Below are 24,975 nucleotides of genomic sequence, written 5' to 3'. Positions count from 1 at the left end.
GTTGGTGCCAGGTGGGCCGGTCTGAGTATTTCACAATCTGCTCAGTTACTGGGATTTTAACACACAACCATTTCTAGGGTTTACAAAGAATGGTGTGAAAAGGGAAAAACATCCAGTATGCGGCAGTCCTGTGGGCGAAAATGCCTTGTTGACTCTATCAGACTGATTCAGCCAGATAGAAGAGCAACTTTGACTGAAATAACCACTTGTTACAACCGAGGTATGCAGCAAAGCATTTGTGAAGCCACAACACACACAACCTTGAGGCGGATGGGCTACAACAGCAGAAGACCCCACCGGGTACCACTCATCTCCACTACAAATAGGAAAAAGAGGCTACAATTTGCAAGAGCTCACCAAAAATGGACAGTTGAAGACTGGAAAAAATGTTGCCTGGTCTGATGAGTCTCAATTACTGTTGAGACATTCAGATGGTAGAGTCAGAATTTGGACTCCATCAGAAAAGACCTGCAACCAATTTTTGGCCAAGACCCACCAGTTGAGAATAACTGGTGCAGATCAACTGGGTCAAACGGTGCAAGAGAAACAGCAAGAGAGGGTTCTGGAAAAGAGTTTCCAATTGAGAGTGGAACAACCAGAGCGCTGGGAAAAAAAAACTGAGAGAAGGCCAGAAGATATCTCATAAACTACTATATTCACTTGAGCATCATCTATAGGGAACTCATAACAGCATTTCTAGAAAAGTAAGGCATTATCCAACACCTATAGGGCAGACGCTCTCTAAAATCTCAGACTAATTTTAGACTGTAATGTCTCACCGGCAGGCTGGACGGGCGGTCCTGTTGTGTAAGGCCCATGTCATCGTGGTTTGGTTTCCCAGACTGGACCCTGTTGCCATATCCCTCCTGCAGAGTGTCCTATGGAAAAAAACAGAGAAACTGAGAAAGAGGGAAAGACTGATGTAAAAATAAAGAAGAAACATGAAGCCACTGAAGGGCTCAGACAGCCCAGAGAGTCTATGTTGTGGTTCTTTACACCAATAGGCCTTTATTCACATGGAAGACAGCGTGATGGTGACGCCATCCCATAATTGTGCTTCTCTGATTCACGCGAGCAGAACGGCTGTTCATGCAGAAATGCTGAGGCATGTCTGACGGCTAAAAAGCAGACTGATTATCAACCATAAATTCTGCAATCTGCATACGGGATCAAAAAAAATTCATTTAACTATTTGCTGGCCTATTTATGTTTGGCTGAGTGTCCAGATAAAAGAACTGGATAATAGTTCTGTGTGACGGGACTGTACCAAACTGCAAGAAAGATGTCGAAACTGGCTTCCTGACACAATCTTTGTGCATTCAGAATCATATTTACATTTGTACTGTTTTAATTGTTAAATAATTATTTGAATCTGTGGGATAAGTACGTTTTTGTAATGTTTTTGAATGAAGCCTCTTAAGGCCAATTTACCTCGCACAGACACGTTTGTTTGGTTTTGTCAGATCAGTGTGTTACCCGGCCGGCGTCTGTTGGTGTTGGTGGGGGTTTGTTTTCACCCAACTGAACATGTTCAATCAGTGTTTGTCGGGGCACTTTGAACATCACGCTAAAATCTAACGGCCAACTTTTTTGTTGGTATTTGTTGCCGTTTGTCTGTGCGGTGTGATTTAGCCTTTATGCTCACCAAGGCTGGATTCATTAAAACAAAAATGCAGTATAAGTTAAAATAAGTCAATTTGAACACTGTCGGCAGCCATTACTTCAGTCTTCAGTGTCACATGACGCATTAGAAATTCCAATTGCTGATTTGGTGTTTAAGAATCATCATTATCAAAGTACACTCACTAAAAGGATCATTACGATCACCTGGTCAATTTCTCATTAATGCAATTATCTAATCAACCAATCACATGGCAGTTGGTTTAATCCATTTAGTGGTGTGGTCGTGGTCAAAACAATCTCCTGAACTCCAAACTGAATGTCAGAATGGGAAAGAAAAGCAATTTTGAGCGTGGCATGGTTGTTGGTGCCAGACGAGCCGGTCTGAGTATTTCACAATCTGCTCAGTTACTGGGATTTTAACACACAACCATTTCTAGGGTTTACAAAGAATGGTGTGAAAAGGGAAAAACGCCCAGTATGCGGCAGTCCTGTGGGCGAAAATGCCTTGTTGATGCAAGAGGTCAGAGGAGAATGGGCCGACTGATTCAAGCTGATAGAAGAGCAACTTTGACTGAAATAACCACTCGTTACAACCGAGGTATGCAGCAAAGCATTTGTGAAGCCACAACACGCACAACCTTGAGACAGATGGGCTACAACAGCAGAAGACCCCATCGGGTACCACTCATCTCCCCTACAAATAGGAAAAAGAGGCTACAATTTGCAAGAGCTCACCAAAATTGGACAGTTGAAGACTGGAAAAATGTTGCCTGGTCTGATGAGTCTTGATTTCCGTTGAGACATTCAGATGGTAGAGGCAGAATTTGGCGTAAACAGAATGATAACATGGATCCATCATGCCTTGTTACCACTGTGCAGGCTGGTGGTGGTGGTGTAATGGTGTGGGGGATGTTTTCTTGGCACACTTTAGGCCTCTTAGTGCCAATTGGGCATCGTTTAAATGCCACGGCCTACCTGAGCATTGTTTCTGATCATGTCCATCCCTTTATGGCCACCATGTCCCCATCCTCTGATGGCTACTTCCAGCAGGATAATGCACCGTGTCACAAAGCTCGATTCATTTCAAATTGGTTTCTTGAACATGACAATGAGTTCACTGTACTAAAATGGCCCCCACAGTCACCAGATTTCAACCCAATAGAGCATCTTTGGGATGTGGTGGAACGGGAGCTTCGTGTTCTGGATGTGCATCCCACAAATCTCCATCATCTGCAAGATGCTATCCTATCAATATGGGCCAACATTTCTAAAGAATGCTTTCAGCACTTTGTTGAATCAATACTACGTAGAATTAAGGCAGTTCTAAAGGCGAAAGGGGGTCAAACACAATATTAGGCCACCCTTAAAAATATTCTTGTTTGCCGTAACCCGACCGACCCTGTCAATTTAGGGCCGACCCAATTTTTTATTTTTTTTTCCTTTTAGTCCGACCGACTTGCCGGTTGTAACCTGCGTTCAGACCGACCGATTTTTTTTTTTAACTCTTCAAACTACTAATTCAAATTCAATAAAATAATATTAATTCTATTTTAGTTAGTATTGTGAAAGTTGCTTGTGTCTACATAGCCTACAAACGTAGGCTACGTTCTTTCTTTTAAATAAAAACCCGTGGCGTCATAGTCATCCGATTATGTTTACACCATTGGTTTAACGTTACGCGTGTCACACTATGGCTTGTACGTTTGCTCGTTTCATTCAGTGTTCCCGCTTGGTACCCGGTATTAAAAGGGCAACGGGGCTGAATATATATATATAATAATAATAATATTAAACAATTTGTCTGTGATGCATTTTGCTATTCGCAGTCCAGAAGAGAGAGCGATCTCTCACTCGGAGCCACAGCGCGCGCAGCACGACAGCCCTGCTTAATGAGTGACAATGAGAACAGAACGTGGTTACCTACACTTTAGATCTGGGATATTATTCTAATTGTAGGCTATTTTAGATTTCCGCTTTCAAAGATTATAAAAAGATGATATTTGAGATGAAACCATTACATACGCATTCTGTCTAGCGCAACTTCCTTCCCTTCACAGCGTTGCGCTGTTATTTCTTCCTAAAACCCAAACGTACCGTCAGAATCAGCACGATCGGTGCACTCTGTACTGTTGCTAAACTGCGGACGCGTTCAATCATTAAAAGAGCTATTAAAAGCACAAAAGTCTGCGCAAGAGACGCTGTTCACGACGCGCGACGCGCGCTCCGAAATGCACTAAAACGAAGCCTCATTTTGGGCTTCGTGTGCACATCTAAACTATCAAATATGCATAAAATATAAAATGACCTGCTCTGAGATTCATTTAAACACAGTTTATGTCTTAATTGGACGTAAATAGTTGGGAGAAAATGATGGTGCATCTATTACAGTAGAGTTCTGCATTCGGTCTTAAAGGGGCAGTAGTCTAATAAACGTGACGATTGAGCCAGTAATGCGAATCAAACAACAAAAGGCTGATAAAAATCACTCACAGCTCTTGAATGAATATCTTAAACTTTAATAAGCATTAATCTAACTATGATAAACTATGCAGTGTCATTTTACATTTGATTAATAAATTAAATTTCTTTTCAGAGAGAGCAACAGACTTAACTGAAAAGTAGCTAATTTTAGACCTTCCTGAAATTAAAGCACTGTGTATATAGGTTAATTTGTATCTTTGTTTAATTGTATTCTTTGTTTGACCATGTGTTTGTACTTGTTTTTGCCAATCTCATGTATATATGCACAACAAATAGATATTTTATACATTTTGTGACTGGCCTAAAATTAACACCTAGCGGTGGATGCACAGTTTGAAGACCCAGTCAGTGACGTCACAATATGCATTTTTTTTTAAAAAAATTCACGATCACCATGACCAAAATTGTACTTTTTTTTTTACACTGAATCTTGAAAAAAAAAAAATATAGACCTACCTACCGACCCTTTTTTTAAAAAAAATTGCTGTTACTGCAAACCAAAATATTTTTAAGGATGGCCTTAGTGTGGAGATCCTAATAATCCTTTAGGTGAGTGTACAGTGTATATTATAAACATATTGTGGAAACCCCACAAAAACTATTTTCAGGTTTCTTTGATAAATAGAATGTTTAAAAATAATGTATTACAAATATAAAAGCTTCACTTTTAATCAATTCTATGTATACTTGCCAAATAAAAGCATAGATTTTTATTAAAACTAAATCAGTAATGTATATTTTCACACATCCATAGTCCATACATATTCATATTTGTTAAGTCACTCGATTTAAAAAAATAACTAATTAATTACACCTTTTTTTAAATATGTTTTTATATTGTAATACTTTCACATTGAATCCTCACACTATCGGGTCAATCCGGTACCCGCTGATTCAAACACTTCCATGCGTATTTGTGTGAGAGATCTGTGAAGAGCATCAAAGGTTTCTATTTACAACGTGCTTTTGCAGCATGAAGAACTGTAGCCTATCACAGACATGTAGAGAGTCAGAATCAGAGTTTGATCAGAATGAGCTCTCCACACTTACAAATCACTTCGTTACAACCAACTAAGCGTAAAAACGATGTAAATAAGAGATTCATTATGCAGTTGCTTAATGGTGTGAGATTCGCAGCAGAGTCATTACATCGTGGACTCGTGGGAAGACCACAAGTGTTAAGGGTGCCATTTGTGATAGGGCATGTGTTAGTCAAATTTTAGTGAGGAATTCGCAACTAAATGTCACAACAACATAAAAAGAAACAAATAAAAATCTCCTTTTGAGTTCCACAGAAGAAGAAAAAAACACACAGGTCTGAACCATCCCTTTTTTGCAGCAATATCCCAATAACACTATGGGTATCAAGCCAAAAGAAAACTAATTACAGCATCTTTTCTGTAAGTGGATACTTGACTTCCCTCAGCAAATACACTTCAGAAAAGGAAAACTGGAGAGAATTTTGAAAGTGTGGCAACTAAGGTTGCCCTGCCCGCAATTCACTCATGTATACAAACATCACCCAGAACTCCCTTCCGCTCGCTTCATTCAACTGTGGGAAAAAAACACTGGGCCAAAAAAAAGGAAAAAAAAAAGGGGGCATTCCCGAGCCAGACGGAGCTGTGTGTGTGTGTGTATTGACTCTGGGTCATGGCCAGGCCACACACACAGACGGCTGTTTACAGTTGGGCCATTACATCAGCGCTCAGGCATGTGCTGATTCAGAACCGTAACAGCTGCTCCACTACGATAATGGACAGAGACACCTCCGATATTCACAGCAGAACAATGCGATACCTCCCGAGTGACACGCTTTTCCTCTCAAATACTCAAAATTCACTTTCGCCATGCTGTGTAAGGCTGTCAATACAAATACTGGGGAATTTTACTACACGTGATATAACGATTTCAATACCACCGCAAAAAAATGAATGTGTCGGTTAAAGACACTCCTTTATTTATTAAAGTTAAATATTAACATATGTTAATTAAAGTCCCCCTGTGGTGGTACTATGTGAACTGCAGTCTCAAAAACCATGGTTTAAAATCACTGGTGTTTCTGACGTCACAAACTACCTTGTAACAAATCAGGTCAACGAGTGGATTGTAGGGCTCATTTGCATATTTATAGAACCACATATACTAAATGAGGCAAGGGTGTAGAGTTACATTCAAGCTATTTTGAAGCCTGAAAGGCCTTTTTTAGGGAAAAAAATGTTTAAATATGTCATTTTGGTTAAGCAGTTAAGCGATAAATATATTGACTACAAGGGGACTTTAAATTTCAGTTTAAAAATTACACTTAACTTTCAGCCGTTTGAAATGTGACAGCGCTGAACTCAGGTGTAAACATTACAAGGGTCCAAAACGTTATGAAATTTGCCCTCTTTAATCACAAAATCAAAAACACGCGACCAGACTGCATTTTACCGGAACAAATTGATTGGAGAAGTCCGTCATATACTGTATGCCACCGAAGATCTGTTGTTTTCACTGGAAACTCGAGCTGTGCAAATCTGACTAAACATCACAATGTATATTTAAAACGAAACAACAAACAAAAATGCATGCATGAATTGTTCACAGTAAGATTTACAAAATATACAGAGTGAGAATTCATATTATGCTGACTATCCTCATTTAACATATTATGGTCTATATTTTATAGAAGGATGTATTTGCTTAGTAAAATAAATACCATTTTAATAATAATAATGATAGATAGAGTAAACAATGTTTATTTGTAATGTAGTTTTTCTGGCTAATTGAAGACCTCCATTGCTTTTTATGGATGTTTGATGGGCTTAAAAATACATCTTTTTTAAAAACATCAATGGAGAAGCTCCAATTGCCTGAGGAAAGAGTTTTGAGGTCAATACGTTCTGATTCGAGTCAGAGCTCGATTTTATTTCTTCGTTTCTTTCTGTTTTCTCTCAACCGAAGGGCCGTGCTGAACGAGACGTGTTTACACAGGGTGTGTCTAGATGAAAACGTCGCTGTAAGAAGACAAATGCATCTGAGACTCGTAAAACTCAACATGTCCATGAAAACATCAAATCCGTCTCTTTATGGTTTTTTGAGTCCCTTGTGCCTCCACGGTTTCAGCGCAATGATTAACGGATCGTTCTTTGAGCTACAGATAAAACGAAAAACATCCCTTCAGTGTGATTAATGCCCTATTGTAATGGCTTGTCTGAAATTGCATCATGCCTGCACAGTTTTGATGTTTAGTCGGCGCGTGAGGGACATAATGTCTCTTTAAAAGACGCCATGAAACCTAAATTGACAGTATTTACGTTCTTAATAAATGTCCCTTGTCGTATTGTGCCTGATTGATCAGTCCATGTTTCGGTAAAGAGGATGGAAAAAACATTTTTTTTATATAATCTTTCATTAAAACGTAATGGCTTTCTCACAACCAGAAATTGTTTTTATGCTGATTGTCACCAAGTCCATACGGGCAGGGAACAATAAAATTAACCAATGATATCATAGTAAGCCAATAGTGAGGCAATCAAATCTTACACTGGTCTACCGGAAATTGTTGTTTTCATGTTGTATTTTAAACACACACTCATTCTGAAATCAACGTGACTTTTTATTAACGGTATGGTCAGTAGATGCTCTGAGACTGGTAGGTACCTTTCATGGCCAGCACATGGTGCTAACTGAAGATATACGCCAAACAGAGGAGGACGTGAGGTTAGGGTCATGAAGAGACCACTCTGAGAAGCTTTAATGAAAGCCAGCGCTTTGATTTAGCAGGTTGATTTTAACCAGACCAAGGATGGGGACTCTGGGATGATGAAAAAAGCTTGCTCCCAAGCTAACAGCTAACATGATGAACCATCAATTTCAGAATATAACGCTGTGTCCTTATTCACGATACTGGAATTATCAAATTCAATTCGATACCTTGAAAAATATTGATATTCAATACTATTTTTGATACCGCGGGGGGAAACTGATACAGATCATTTGTTATTATATCATCATTTTTGGATAATTTGGGTCATTTAGTTGTAATCGCGTACACACAGCACAGCACAGGGAGGCTTTATTCGAATCATTGAACTACATTTACAAAAAAAAGACAAGTAAACAGTCAGAAGAAATAAAATCACAAACGATAGCACAAATAAATAATAAAACAAAGACACAAATTAAATGAACATGGCTTTACGCTTTTTTCAGGTGGGTATTCAGGAAGGAAATAGTTCCGAAATGAAAGTAATCAAATGTAAAACAACACTGGATTTTTCATTGTAAAAATTAAATACAGATTAATGCTTACAATTAAAGTTACAAAAGTTATTCAGTCAAGAGATTCGAGTGATTTTGTCTTGGTCTTTTGGATGACACGACGAACAGCAGCAGGTTTATTAGGCTGCTGTCACTTTAATGGTGTGTTCACACCGAACGCAAATAGAGCGTCAAATACGCGTCTGTCACGTGACACGTCTAGTTAGACGCTTGAACATTTTGAACCCATTTGCGCGTCCGCGTCACTCGCGATTTGCAAATAAAAAAATCAACACCACAATTTCTTTCTGGCATACATTTATACATAATAAAATTTATTGTTGCTCTGTACTTGTTGTGGAAGTCCCAAATACGGAGGAAATGTCTGGGTTCACAGCACCATCCAGAGGCGAACTCAACTCGGTGAATTTTACCGAGTTTCACCGAATTTCAACCTGTTGCTGACAGGTTTTCTCGGATGGACAGCAACTACAGGAAGCAAATGAATTATGTTGAAATGTATAGACTCTGAATTTTAGTAGGCCTATGTCTGTTTTGTCAGGCCTGTCCATAAAATTATAAGGGGGAAAAGATCTTTACAATGCTGATTTTATGAATGGAGTTTGGATCTGTAGCTGCTTAATATACTGAGTAAAATATATAGCAACATCTATTTAAAATACATTTATTGTAAAGGCACATAAATGTAGCCTATTTTAAATATATTACCGGACGTATCGATTAGCTCTTCGTTGATTGGCTGGCGCAACTAAGCGTCATGCGAATCTTCGGCTCGAGTTCAAATTTTTCAACTTGCGCGGAAGACGTTCACAGCAAAATGCGTCGCCCAACTCGCGTCATTCGCAATGCCTGCCGCGAATGATGCATCTATTCGCATCTTTGCATTGACTTTGTATGTGATCTACTAGCGCAAACGATTAAATTCGCGTTCGGTGTGAACACCATTAGAGTTTATGCACTGATCCAATATACTGTTACACAACATGCGTTTTTCTCTCAACTATTTACGTTCCGAAACTGACTGTATTCATCTGAATACTCAGAAGACGGCCATTTCGAAAATTTTGACAATATCAGGGGGAAAAAAAGTCAATTTTGTACCCACGAGCTGTTTGTGTGAGTGTAAAACGTGCAGGAATGACTGAAATTATGCGCAATACAAGCACTTTTCAACTGGAGTGAATGAGACGCATGAGTGAGAGGAGGCGGGTGTGTCTCAATATGCTGTCGGAGAGAAGAGAGAGTAATAACGTGCAGCTGGTATCAGTGTATCGATACTGCAGAAAGGAGTATAGCAACCATTTCAGAAATATCCTAAACTACATCCTAAGTACTGTGTTATATAAGAATTAGTGTGTCACAAAGTATTACGTTGAAAAATGTGTGCAAATTTGAGACTTCCGTAATTATTTAGATCATATATGTAGTTACATTTCAACTAAGTTTAAGCAATATATACAATTCAAAATATTTAATACACTCTTATGGCTCGTTTCCACTGAGGGGTACGGTACGGTACAGTACAGTACGGGTCGGGTACACAATGATCAGGCTTGCGTTTCCACCGCCAACAGTACCCTTACTTGATAGGCGTGGTATGCTGGAAAGAAGCGATCGACGTCATTTTTGCGCGAAGAAAGCGACAATGGATGACAGACAGCAGATCTTGTTCTTGCTTCGCGGCATGTTTGTCACTAGAAACAAGCGCTGGCATTAGGCAATATCTAATGTAATGTATTGCATATCGCATTACAAATGTTGCAATAAACAACATTACAGATGATCTTGTAATAAAATAAATAAAAAATTACAAAACTATCTCTTTTTGTTGAATTTCAATTTTATCAGTAATAGTTATTATAAAAGTATACGTAAAAGGTACAAAATACAGTAAAGCTTAAATAATATCAAGAAACAATTCAGTCAGTTAAATATACAAATTCAGTGCTCAAAGATATGAAACTTCAGTTACTTCACGTAGCCTTCTGCCAAAACTATTGGCCAGGAAACGAATTATAGATTCACGAGACCAAAGATCACCTGTTAGGTGGAAAGGCTGTTCCAGGCGGGGGACACGAGCGCGAGCGTCCGGTGATCGCTTGGAATGGATCTCAGTCAAATTATCAAAAATCTATAAATAAACCACAGATTTGATTTTTAAAAAACTACTTTCTCGCCTGAAAAAGTCTTACAACTACATTTCGTGACACAATAACAGTAGAATTATATTTCAGCTATTTGCTTCTAATGCCCTTGTAGCACGCGCGAGTGACGATACTCTGTCCACCAATCAGCGTTCTGCAGTGAGTCTAGCTCCACCTTTTAGTACCCTTTCACTGTGCTAGGTACCCTAACGAAAGGGTACCCAAAAAGTGGTACGGTACGGTTCGGCTTTTTGGTACCATTCACAACTTTTGACAGTGGAAACGCAAATAATTGCGTACCGAACCGAACTGTACCGTACCGTACCACTCAGTGGAAACGAGCCATTAGAAGAAATGGTTCTATTTAGAACCAGAAATGGTTCCATCCCCCGCTTCATATATGGAATTTCAAAATGGTTCTATATAGAACCATTTTTTTGGTAAAAGGTTCTATTGGCCAAGTATGGAACCCCAGGGTTCTATATAGAACCCAGAGGAACCCTTTTTTAAGAGTGTATAGAACCTTTTAGGGGTTCCAAATAAGTAGCGCTGATAGAACCTTTTAGGGTTCTATATTGAACCTTTTCTTCTAAGAGTGTAGTGTGTAAGTTTTAACTTAGTGCCCCTTTACGTCAAAACTAGGCTAAAGGCCAATTTATACTTCTGCGTCGAGGGTACGCCGTAGTATACGGCGTTGGCTTCGCACGTAGGCGACGCCGTTGTGAGCATTTATACTTCTGCGTTCAAGTATTGGTTGCTCTGCAGTACTGCTCCGAAACGCTAGGAGGCGGCGGAGGGTTTTAATGTTCCACTGTGTTTATATTCCTCGCGGCTAGGTTACTACAAGCAATAGCGACTGAAAGAGAGTGGATAATGTTGGAGTTGGAGCTTATTGGGGTGGAAAAACAGTTCATTTTAGTGAAATTACTAAAACTGAAAGGCAGAAATGAGAGAAGACGTCGGAGAAGATAGTACGTGTGTAAATGCGTGAGAAGGTACGTGCGGAAATGCGTATGAGGAAATACGATGCTACCAAGCCGACCAATCACCGACCTTGCGGTCCGCGTCGTCGCGAGACTCGCGACGTGTAGTTACATTTTTGAAGAGGTGCGCGTCAGGCAACGCGGAAGGGTACGCGGTATGGGATGCGTCTGTGCGTATGGTACGCCGTACCTACTGCGCGCACCCTACGCAGAAGTATAAATTGGCCTTAAGTTGTAACTTACAAACAAACTGGAACAACTGGCCCCAAATGCCTACGAGTGTACAGTTGCATAACACAGCCTTGCTTTTACAATCCTTTGCGTTTTTTTCCTCTATGTCCTTATAACACCCCAAAGATTGTAACAGTTCAATTGTGCATCCACTCTTTTTAAATGAATAACCCTAAAAGTCAAGTAATATCAAATACATTTAAATAGGTCTTGCGGATTAAGATACATATACACTAATGCATACACACTAAAGGTGTTCTCATTCAGTCATATCTACCAGTGGCAAAGATGTTTTCCTAGGCAAATTTCCATGCCGAGCAATAGCAAGCCTCTTTATTTATCAGTATGGTTGTTTGGTTTGCTAGCTGGCAAAATAGCTTGGGATGTTTATAATACATTATATCATCACTACTCCTGTATTTCATTCATTTCATTCGTATTTTGTCAAGCCCAAGTTCCGCTTTCTTTTGGCTGTGAAATTTTAATAAGCAATGGTAAATGTGACTTCAGCTTTAAAAGAATGTACTTTCCCATCACCAGTGAATAACAGCGTAGTGCCTAATATTAGTATGCAAATCGAGACACGGACAAGTTCTTAACAATTTGAAGTTCAAAGTTCTGCCTGAAGAAAAAGACCTGAGAATACGGCGGCTCTAAAAATCGGAGACCAAAGGGAAAAACGTCTTTAATTCTTTTCTAATTTAAAAAAAATTACAAATTATTTCTTTTAGCGTAACAATTTGAGCGAAAAGTTGTCCCCTTTTAGCCTCAATGACAGCAGCACTCGAGCTGCATGAACGTTCACATGATCAGTGTCACACTTTTTCTCAATAGAATACATTTCATCCTCATTTTAAGTAACTCTTCTTTGTTTAAACTGAAAATCCTAAAACTTTCTCAGACACTATATCTCCCACTTGCTGCAGTTTTCGTCCTCCCCACAATCTCTCCTGTCAGAGACACTGGAAGCAACGGCACAGAGGAAGAAAATGAAACCGTTTTTCTCAATCAGCCTCAGTGTCATATAAGAGAAAATGAAAATAATGCCTTTAAGGTCCAGGGAATAAACAGAGTGTGATAGCAATATGAGGCGCATGGCAGTGCTGTCCTCACTGATATTACACACACCCCCGTGAGACATCCACTCAAGGCCAGTTTCTTTTACCGCTTTCTCCAAACTATTTGAGTGTGTGTGTGTGTGTTGCATCCCGTTAAGAACAAGCGGTACTCAACTGTGTGTATATGTATGTGTGTGTGTGTGTGTGTGTGTGTGTGTGTGAGAGAGAGAGAGACAGAGAGAGAGAGAAAGTGTGTGTCTGTGTGTAAAGGGGGTGGAGCTAATTGTTGTATGGTGATTTGGGGAAAATATAAACTGCACTGAAATTCTCATTACTCTAATCTGGAAAAATCTCATTCTCATTATGTGGGAAAAAAAACAATTGCATTGTTTATTTATTTATTTATGTTGCATACTTTACTGTCAAGTAACTTAAATGTTAAGCCTAAAACAGGCTTCTTTTTCTTCTTTTAAAGGTACAATATGCAGGATTATTCACCACAAGGGGTCACTAACCTCTTACAATAACAAAGGCGTATTGATGACGTATATTCCGCATTAAGCGGACTTATGGATCCTGTCGTCAAGCTGATGGATCTTTTATGGATGAGTGAATACAGACTGTGGTATGAAGCAGGGCGCGATTGCTAGACGTATACCAGCGCCACACACAACGCCCGCGGATATAAAGGAATAAGGGCATTTCATTCTACCAAACTACACACAAGTGCTGAATTAAAGGATAATTCCGGTATTTAACACCTTGAGTCTATTTTGTAGTTTGTTTTGAATGAAATAGAGTGGTGGACTTAGAAATTTTGACAATGGGTCCTGTTTCGACTTTTTGACTTTTTTAGAATCGCCTGTGAGAGCTTTAGACTGGATGTCTATGGGCATGCACAAACATGTCCTTAAAACAATCCTTAACGTTCATTTTCAAAACTGTGCAACTCACAGAGTGGTTGGTGGTATTCGTTGATGATTAAAAACAAATATATCGGCGTTATGTATACTTTCAATCCGTGTTGTTTGCTATTGTAGAACTATTTATTCAGATACCTCACAACTGCGTATAAACTTCCGCTCGATATTTGAGTCTGAAGCGTTAGCACACTTCCGACCACTTGATGGCGACAACCAGGACGCTGTACGGAAAACGGTGTCTAGCGCACTAGGGTTGTGCCGATAGACGATAGTATCGTGTATCGACGATAGTCTGACATATCGCCGATGGCAGATGCCTTTGACGATATCACTACGATAATTGGCTCGTTTTACCATAATGTATTAAATTATTATTATTAGGCCTATTATTATTATTATAAAGCTAGTATTGTTATTAAATGAATATTAGGAACTACAATTAATTTGCCTTGCCTAAATTTACAACGACATCACCTCATAACAATTGCAACAACACACGCACTAATGAGGACTCCTCTAAGAGAATGTTTTTAAAACAAACTAAAAAACATCCCACATCAAAATTTAATTGCAAGGTGATCCATTCACAAATTATCAAGTGTGCTCGTTTTAACAGACGCAAAATTCTGTTTCCTACAGATCCAAGATGTATTTGTAAAGATGTAAAGTATTTGTTTCCGTAACACATTAACAAAACGTTTAATGACACTAACACTAAAAACAATACAATTACTAAATAGTATTAATATTAATATCACTAAAATAGTATTATAGTTACCGTTATCATCGTCGTCTCTGAGGGAACGCGGCGTTAATGCAGATGCCGAAAGCAGTCCGTTTTTACTTTCACTTTCAGAGATTGAGCGCGTTTACATGCGACGACGTTCTTAACCTGATTATGTTGAATAAACTTGACAATGCATGTGGTCATGTAAACGTTTCCTTTATCAGTCAAGTCATAAGTATAAGTATAAACCGATCGACTCAGCTAGACGTTTGGCCCTTTTGTTTCTATCGCCATTTAAAACACATTAACCCGCGTACTTCGTGCTGAAGACCCAAGACTTTTTCTGACCCAAGAAATTATTAAAACGTGTTTTCATCTCGTGCAGAAATAGACCCTAGTCAAAATGCTGCATGTAACGGCATGAGGATAGGCTAATGTGTCCGTAAATTTCCCGTTGACAAACAAAAGGATTAGGATCTCTTTTTTTTACCTCACTATACCAGGAAATAACCTGATCCTATTAATAAACACTCCACCTTTGCTAGCAAAATAGAAAAAAGATTCTCGTATATAAAACGAAGTAGGCTAATAAAACAAGCAAATTAATGAGTAGGCTAAATAATCAAGTTAATAATCAAATAAGTTAGCCCCGCCCCCTCACGATAATATCATGTATCGCCGATCTCACAGGCTGACGATAGGACGATATGAAAATGGAGCATATCGCCCAACACTATAGCGCACCGTAAAAAAAAGTCAGGGAGCACAGTTGCTCTGCTCACGCTAGCCTTCTGAGAGACGGAGAACCGAGCGAAAAGACTACAATCAAATGTAAACAGACCCTTTTCCGGTAGCTAGTGCAGTAATATCAACGAGCACTGAGTCCTCCAGCAGACATCAATGCGATTTTAAAAAATGACACATAAAACACGACAGAAACGGTATTTCGCTACACTACTTGTTTCGGAACATCAACGAACACCACCAACCACTCTGTGAGTTGCACAGTTTTGAAAATGAACGTTAAGGGTTGTTTTATGGACATGTTTGTGCATGCCCATAGACAACCAGTATAACGCTGTCACAGGCGATTCTAAAAAAGTAAAAAAGTCGAGACAGGACCCAATGTCAAAATTTCTAAGTCCACAACTCTATTTCATTCAAAACAAACTACAAAATAGACTCAAGGTGTTAAATATCAGAATTATCCTTTAATACTCACAGGTCAGTTTATTAGAGGAATTAAACTTGAGGTAACAGTTCTGCTTCACTTGCTCTAACAGTTACACAATCACACTAAACGGGATTTGAGTGTGTTAAATGTTGTTGCAGTAGTTAGTAGGGCTGGGTATTGAGACAAATTTCACAATTCGATTCGATTTCGATTCACAAGCTTTCAATTCGATTCGATTACGATTCGATTCGATTCAATATCGATTATTTTGGATATCAGTTACAATAAATGCCAATTTTTCTTAAGGGAATTAAATCTCTTAACTAATGCTGTAAACTATGGGAGTCTAGTTGTAGCCTACTAGGCTTCATTAGCCAAATAGGAAGGTAATAATAAATGAATCGTTTAAATTACACTTTTATTTATTTTTATAATAAGAAGATTATATGAAATATAAACATTTAAATGGTGGCTGTCATAAAAATTTGCCAGATTTATTCAAATATGAAGATAATAATGAATGAATCACTTAAATTACACTTTTATTTATTTTTATAATAAGAAGATTATATGAAGTATAAACATTTAAATGTCATAAAAACTTGCCAGATTTATTAAATATTGAAGAACTTTAAGATTATAATGCATATGTAATATAGTGTATATATTTAGCAAAATGCTCCTCTCTGGAGTTATTTTTTTCTATCTGACTAACGAGTTGATGTGGGTTTTCTGAGGTAAATATGACGATACATGACAAGACATTGATTACAAGCTGTTTAACTGACGTCTTTCCACGGTTGAAACGCTGATTGAGCGAATGAATGTGACATGATACGTATTTCGATAAGTTGTACTCTATCTTTTAACACACTTTCAGATGCTCCTTCATGTTTATTTCGCGGTGTGACTGGCATTATTAACCCGGAAGAGAGATCAGCGCTGCTGCTTCTCTAGAGCTGCGCCAGAGCGATCTCACGCCACAGCGCCAAAACTCTATTTATGTTTTTGAATTTCTAAAGAAAATGGACGTAATTTGGAAATTGAGACTTTGTTTCATATCAATAGTAACAAAGGACAAAGATCATTGCGATTTTTTGAATGCGCGCAGCCGCGATACAATGTCCCATTCATTCAAATGAAACAGGATGACTAATCGATTCTTGAGACTTAAGAATCGATATCGGTTCGTAAAAATGAGAATCGATTAATATCGAGAAATCGATATTTATTACCCAGCCCTAGTAGTTAAGTTGTTTCTTGGCTGTATGAGACTAAGTTAGATTAACATTAGAGAATAACATACAGATCATATTCTAACTTTTTATCATGTTGAACAAAATAACATTGATTAGTTTGCTCACCATGCTCAACATTTGCTCACCAGTTTAATAAAGTAACATGTAACACTCGCATCTCTGTCAAGTCAAAGTTAGTCGCGGACGTGGAGCTCATGGCATCTCGAAAGATGTTGATCTTCATTTTAGTCCTCTTTTTGTCTCAAACTCTGCTTGCCATGGTCCATAATGTTTGAACAAAACAACAACAGTGTAAGGGTCCTTCAAGGCATAACGGGCATAACTGACCCAGTTGTAAACATCTGTTGCCATGGTAACTATTGCAGTATGAGGTCAAACCTGGCGGAAACTGGAGGGTAACGCAGATATGGCGTCATTGACTGGCGACTCCTCACCCCTGCTTCACACACCCCGTTTCCTTGGTTAAAAATAGCAATTTTCTCACGATTTACAAATAGTTGGAAACATTTGGGATATCGTAAGTAATCAATTAAACAAAATAACATTGTCCTAGTGGTTTTGGGATATTTTACTGCAAAAATCCTGCATATTATACCTTTAAATTAATTGTCTTTATTTTTTAATTATTAAAAAGAATGAGAACATGGATCCACCATTCCTTGTTACCCCTGTGCAGGCTGGTGGTGGTGATTACTCTCTGATTATGTAATCCATTATGTGCATTGCTCTCTGTAGGTGTTCACGGAGATGGCGATCGCTGTCAAATGACGTAACGTTTTGCCGAATTGAAAAAGAAAGTACGTTTCGCTACCAAATTTTCAGTAGTAACGCGTTACACTTCTTTTTATCCGAAAAAGTAACACACAACACTGGTCATGGCATAGCATATATATCAGCAGTGTGTCACATTACTCGCATAAGTTGCGCTTTACACTTAACTCCATGTTCGTTTGGACGGAAGCTATATTTGAGATTATAAAGATATAAATATGATTCTAACACAAATGTAATGTAAATTGTTTTGTTTCAGAAGTCCTTCGAGTAAATCATGGGGTAATTTTCATTTTAAAGTAAACTACTCCTTTAATGTAAATAGCCTCTGCCAACAAGTGTAAATAGAGACTGGTCTTCAGAGAGAACGAGGACCATAGCACATAGCAGCGATGTAGTAGTGTAAATGCGTACCTGTTGTGTTGGAGGGCGCTGCTGCATGTATGGGGGCTGGGAGGGGGCCGCGGACTGCTGTTGTGGAGGACTGAAGTACGGCGGCTGCCCCTGCTGACAGTAGCCGCCCATCCCCTGTGGCCCGTACTGCGCCGGCATCTGGACACAAACATGAGAGTCAGCACTCGTTCACAGACCAACCATCTCAAAACCTTCTCAAGTGCTTCACACAAGGCATGTCACGGCAGGGAGGACGATTATTATTCATCTCTGAAGCATTTTAAAATGGTGATCCGCCCCGGAACATTAACCGACTACTTCACAATGCTAATCCGTTCTGAAATTTCTGCGTCTGGGGCGTGACGTCTCAAGTCAGGAGTAAATGATTCTCACAGTGCTGTGGAACAGGCGGTGGTTTGGATTGACAGCCATTTATTTACAGGTGTGACTCTCAAATCGCCCTGTACTACACGCAGAACAGGAGAGCATCGCATTACACCTGCATGAACAGATGGTCTGAACAATATAGCTTAAAAAAAAAAAAAAACATATTTTGTGCTTTTTGGTGATATTCAATATATCGCTCAGTTTTTTAATTGTGGAGGGGGGTCGAGTTTGCCAAAGGAACCAAAAATGTAAAATTGCCTCATCTAAGTCAAGGGAAAAACGGTCGTTGACAAACATTTTTGTGGTTGGGCTTTTTTGTAATTACGCTCTCACAGTAAGTTGCCCTGTTTAGTAAATCTGGCCCTGTCAGAATAATTTTACAATTGTACTATTTTTTCATTAGTATTACTATTATTATGAAATACAAAATGTGCTATTTTACAATAATATTATTATTGCACTATATTTCTTATTTTTTTTTATTATATTTAATTATATATGTTGAATTGTGTCTAAGGATTTTAATTATTTATCTAATCAATCAAGCATTTTTTGACAAGTCCTGTTCTGTTTTTGCACTCAGATATTCTGTCAAAAACTCTCTGGATCTACCAATTGTGATTTTTCCACCGAAACACTTAACAGGTGTTATGTTTTTCTCTCCGACCACACTATGCTGCTATTTTCTGTCATTTTTCAGCCTGAGAGAGGTTGACAGATATAGCATTAGTGACTGACAGCAAATAATATCCCACTAAGTGCTCACTTCAGGCAACAGACAACTAGTTGTCCACAGCATTGCTGTTGATACACCACATATAAACCAAACATGCTCTCAAAATTCAGTTGCGAGTCCTTAACATAAATAAGAGTAATAATAAAAGATAATAAAATAATAGATTCAAATAAATGATAATCGATAATGAAAATAATAAACAAATGTTACAGTTGATTTTTTCCTCAGATTAATCGACTAAACAAATAAATAATCAACAGATTAATCGAAATAATCGTTAGCTGTGAGTCGCTTTGGTTATCTGTGGATGAGCACAACAACCCCCTAAACGGGGCCGACAACCTAATTCTGCTGCAGTGAGGGATGATGGGGGACATCTGATCACGAGGGTCCCTGTGGGTGTGTTAGTGCTTTAGTAATGCACAACTGTTCCCCCTCCTTTGATTCACGACAAGCTGTTATTGTGACGCTCTTATGTAAGAGTTTTTCAAGGCAACAGCTGCTATTGGCACGCTGTCCTCCCATCTGAGCCCCCCGTTACCCGCTCCCTTCATCCGCTGTAATTCTCATTTGTCATTCATACACAGAAAACAAATCCACGAACCATGATGATGTGTTTTTCCCGCTCATCTCTCTAATACATGCAAAAGTATGTCAGCGTAGATACGTGCGCATACCCTCACGAGGCTCGGATGGGAATTGTGTTGAGAGCCGTGTTCTCTGAGCTTCTTTAATGAGGAAACGGAAGTCAAGCAAGGACAAACCCTAATCTAGACTGCAAAGATAATTTTCTCAATCAAGTTTTTTTTGGTCTCATTTTCCAGTAGAAAGTAAGTTGAAGCCATAGCCTCGTGGACAGCAACGCCTGTCTTTGCAACGCAATCTTTCCTGATCTCCTGTTCCACAATATTCTTCTCCCCATTGCTTCCTTCTCTCTCGTCACTTTCAGTGCAATAAAGTGAAAAAAGCCACACAAAAACTATAGAATATTATATATTATTATATTCTATGGGATGCACCGATATGAACATTTTGGCCGATATCGATAACCAATCAATTTTTATATTTGAAAGCCGATAACCGATATATTGGATAAATCTGAATCAAAATTTGTATGTCAATTTTGAGGACCTGATTACAAATCAAAAGTCTCTTACAATTAAAAACCATGTCCCAAACACACAATTATAATGTTCTCATAATTGTATGCAGCCTGTATGACAGACTTGCACTCCACGTGTTGCACTTAACTGTATTTTCCTTTATTTAAGTGATTCCAATCATATTTCAAGCAATTCTGTCAGTGCACATCTGAAGTGTCTCAGTTGAAGGAAATAATCCATTATTTATCGACTTTAATATATCAGCCAAGTTTCTTATTGGGCCAATAACGATAACATCAAAAGTGAACATATATCGGTTGATACCGATATGGTGGCCGATATATCGTGCCACCCTATTATTTTATATAAAGAATATATATAAATCCCCATTTTAACAACTTAGACAGCTTTTCTTTAGGATTTGTATTTTGTAACCGTCTATGTCATTTGAGGGAAATGTCAAAGGATAAGAGCCATGCATTTCCAGTCTTTCCATCACTGAAATAAAACAGCAGGCTTTAACAGGACAGTGCGGAATTGCTCCAAAATCCCACTAAGAGATTGTGTCCAAACACAAAGAGCACATTTAATCCGTTTCTCTGCCATGTACGGCGCTTGTCAGAAACATGGACAGCGGGGCAGGTGAGTGTCGGTCAGATGGTCAGAGGCCTCATGGGGGAGAGAGGGCTCTGCTGATTGTGTTGTGATAGGACCTGTCCTCTTACAGAGTCCTCAAATCGTCTGTCAGGACCAGCGGCCACCTGCCACACACCTGCTCCGCGTCCACCTGAGCTCACAGACGCTCATTAAACGCACCTAACGCCATCACTGTGCTCTGCAGTGTCTGACTGAACAAAAGAGCAAACGGGGGGATGGGTACGGGCTGTCACTAATGATTATTCTGATAAATAATAGAGAAATTGGACGATTATTTTGATGAATAATCAAGTAATTGGTTGATTATTTTGGTGAATAATCAGTCAATTATTTTGATGTATAATTGAATAATTGGGCGGTTATGTTGATGAATAATCGAGTAATTGGACGATTATTTTGATGAATAATCGAGTAATTGGTTGACTATTTTGGTGAATAATCAGTCGATTATTTTGATGAATAATCGAATAATTGGGCGGTTATTTTGATGAATAATCGAGTAATTGGACGATTATTTTGATGAACAATCGAGTAATTGGTTGACTATTTTGGTGAATAATCAGTCGATTATTTTGATGTATAATTGAGTAATTGGGCAATTATTTTGGGGAATAATCGAGTAATTGGACGATTATTTTGATGAATAATCGAGTAATTGGTTGACTATTTTGGTGAATAATCGGTCGATTATTTTGATGTATAATCGAGTAATTGGGCGATTGTTTTGATGAATAATCGAGTAATTGGTTGATTATTTCTATGGATAATCGAATAATTGGTTGAATATTTTGATGAATAATCGAGTAATCCGATTTTTTGTATTAAGAAAAATAGACCTAAGCAAAGACCTAAGTCTTTCGAATTACATAAAATACATATATAGTATAATAACACTGAGGGAATAATACTTGGTTAGTAATCATATGATTTCAGCAACACTGTATTATGTATTGTAATAAGCCGCTCTGAGCCGCACACAAGTAACCTACACACAAGTAAATAAACCACATATTAAACCGGCTGGGCAAATATGCCTTTGTGAATTCAAAATAGCACAACTGCTTATAGTATGATGTATTAAAAATGTTTTTTAAGCCTTAGAAACCACACTAATGTCTATGGAAACATGAATTAAACAACTTCACAGTACAAATAATACATTTTTTTATAAATGACAAGTCTAACATTTGAGCCAAATGAATGGTTATGTATAACAAAAACGGCAGAATAAAAAAACAAAATCAATTCAATGATTTTCAATTTCAATGTTAGAACAACAAATTTCACCCAAAAGGCGACCAGTTTGATGCACAGTTCTTCGTAAGTATATTTGACATTGTCTCCATTTTTCCTCTGCCTTAAAATGGTACTTTTCCTCTGAGTTTTAAGCTTTGTCTTCTTGTATTTTTTTGTACAGAAGATCAATATAAATAACACAGCAGGATTCCCCTGGTATCAGACCAGATGAACATCCAATTTCAGGTACACACACACACACACACCATCCTCTGGTCATCTTGGGTCTCCTGGTATATAAAAGCCATTACAGGATCCCTTTCAGTCGAGAACACTGACAACTAACAGCTGCACAAATGCATGGCGCACCCCTCGGGTTAGAGATTACCCCAAAACTCTCCCCTGTAATGATCTCATTATGTGCTGGCCACATTCGGTGATGTCTTCCTTGATTAGTGCCTCTCCTGCATTCCTCCGTGCCAGGAGGAGATTGCTGATTCTGATCTTTCGTTCTAAAAAGGTCACGTCCGTACCCAGGGGCAATCACAGGAGGAAACTGCTCACGACTGCTGTCCTGCTGATCTTGTGTCGGTATAGCTGACCAAAGATCAGTGTAATGGATCTGGAGGTAATGAAAAGAAAGTGGCCGAGAGCTGAAATAGCAGTTTGTGTTTCTAAGGTCCGAAAAGACGTTCAAGTACGTGAACCCAAACACTCGATTTCACGCGCCGCTGTTTTCCCAATTTGTGTCAAAACAAATAGATGGAGAAGTCTAGGCCGTTAGCATCACCATTCATCTCGATGGCAGTTGCTAAGCTAAGCTAGTTAATCTGTCAACATGTTAATAACTAGCTACCTGAAGAAAAGTACAAATTGATCACTTTCTTTATTCAAATAATACTGAGAAAAAACATTATTGTACATGCGTAACTGCTATAACTAGGCCTGGAATTGCTACAGACAAGCGGTCAATAAATTTGGCTAGTTAACAGGCTAGCGTAATGCTAATGAAGCCATGCTAGCAATAGTGGTTTAGGTTAAAAAAGCTAGAAATGTCAGATTTCAATAAATACAAATTGAATCTTGTATTCAGATTCAGATTCCAATCTCAAACCTTCAACAATAAATTATTTTGCCATGATGTTAGTTTCAGTGGCTTGCCAAACATTCACGTTTACGTGAAGCGCGTTTCTTCCTTAAGCCTTCACGTTTTGGCAAAAGTTAAACAAACGAAAAGATTAGGTTAGAGTAATACTTTAAAGACAGCATGAAACCATTCTCAGTAATGTGGAAGAGACTTTAACATGTTTAGGTACAATACTACTGATTCAATTCCCGTCATTTCAGAGGCAATGGTGCTGAACTTAACACAGTCCAGCTTTCCAGTCTAAATTTAGCATGGCAGTCTGTACCCAGAATAGGACGGCCCAGCCCAGCCAGACTGCCTGCCAAGCTCTTCTGACAGACACGAGGCGCATTAGACTGTCAACATCTCTGCTACACTGGGAGTGCTGTCGCTCCACGCTGACAGGCACAACAGAGTCGTTCCTTCTGCACTCTGCGTTTCCCCTCGGGCCGCCACTATTCAGACCGTCAGCCTGTGGGACACTTCAGTTTCCTGTGGACAGCATGAAGAGCGCCGTAGCTATATCTTTTTGAGAGCTATGAGTCAGTGTTGCTAATTCTGGTAGTTGAAGATAGATTTCGTAGAAGAATAGACCCTCATGTGGCAGCCAGCTTGGGGAGAGTAAAAACATTCTGGTATGGTAAAAAAAAAAAAAATGAAGTATTGCCATCACACAAGAAACACTTCTTTTTTTCATCTTTTGTGCCGATTGTGAGAAAAGCATGTTGAATTCTGTGTTAAAAGGAGCTGGGATCTGAGCCAGCATACAAATTATATCTAAAGACCCCATGATATTATGCCCATTTATTTTCTATTGCTGTCATTTTTGACCGCGAACGACGCAAGTGACTTTTTTTACATTTTGCGCACAATTTTTTTTGTGTGTGTTCACATAGCGACTGCCGCAAAAGGCAAAAATTTTATACTAATTCCTTGAAAAAGCGATTTTTAAAATTGAATACAATTTTTACGCTGTGGATTTTAAGTGAAACGGATCATATTGATTGGTTCCAGGTCAACAACTCAAGTAGTTGAAGTAGTTGGATTAATTTTTTTGGATTTATTAACTTAATTTGTGTTTGTTATAAAAGATTAAGTTCCTCTAACTAATATTGTTTGTTGGTTAAACAATTTAATTCAAAGATGTCCTAAATCCAAAAAAAATATGTTACGGTATCATTAAAAAAGCAATTCCCGTAGAGAAAGTTAATTGAATTTTAAAAAAAAAACTGCACTCTGTTGTTTATATCAGATATGGCCTTGGGCCGTGTGTCCACCAAAGCGTTTTTAGCCAGCTGAAAACACCAGACGCTCTGCTGAAGACGCCGTGCTTTGGGCGCTTGAGAGCGGTTTGGCAGTGCAGCGTTTTTTTCCGTTGAGACGTTTCGTTGCTATGAAACAGAATATCTGCAGCACAGTTTATTTATAACTGATTTCGCAGATAATTTGTGTCATACTAAAAATCTATTTTTCATCCATTTTGTTCGGTTAGCTCTGCTGGTTGATGTCGTTGTACAGAAAGAAATAAGAATTTTGTGACAGTTGGTCAGTGTGGTTTAGTCCCGCCCCTCCTCCACTGTGATTGGACGGCTGGGTAAGAAGTGACAGTGATGAGCGCTGCGTTTTATCCAAAGTTGAACATTTTTTAACTCACTGCGACCAGTAAAATACGCTGGGCGCTCGGCACTTCAGCGTGAAAA

General features: G+C 38.7%; 1 protein-coding gene across 5 annotated transcripts in view; it reads right to left on the bottom strand.

Moving 5' to 3' along the window:
- arid1b (AT-rich interaction domain 1B) overlaps positions 1–24,975 on the bottom strand; it is a 132,639-nt gene that overhangs the window by 91,609 nt on the left and 16,055 nt on the right. For all 5 annotated transcript variants that reach the window (XM_039692287.2, XM_089118456.1, XM_039692289.2 and 2 more), the window contains exons 3-4: positions 18,052–18,189; positions 780–878 (exon numbers count right to left, since the gene is read on the bottom strand). In XM_039692287.2, coding sequence (XP_039548221.2) covers positions 780–878; positions 18,052–18,189 — 237 coding nt within the window. The remainder of the gene's footprint in view (positions 1–779; positions 879–18,051; positions 18,190–24,975) is intronic.

Source organism: Pimephales promelas, chromosome 13 (assembly GCF_988280905.1).
Source record: "Pimephales promelas chromosome 13, fPimPro1.hap1.1, whole genome shotgun sequence".
In the NCBI taxonomy this organism is placed as follows: Eukaryota; Metazoa; Chordata; class Actinopteri; order Cypriniformes; family Leuciscidae; genus Pimephales; species Pimephales promelas.
This window is presented reverse-complemented; position numbering and strand designations above follow the sequence as displayed.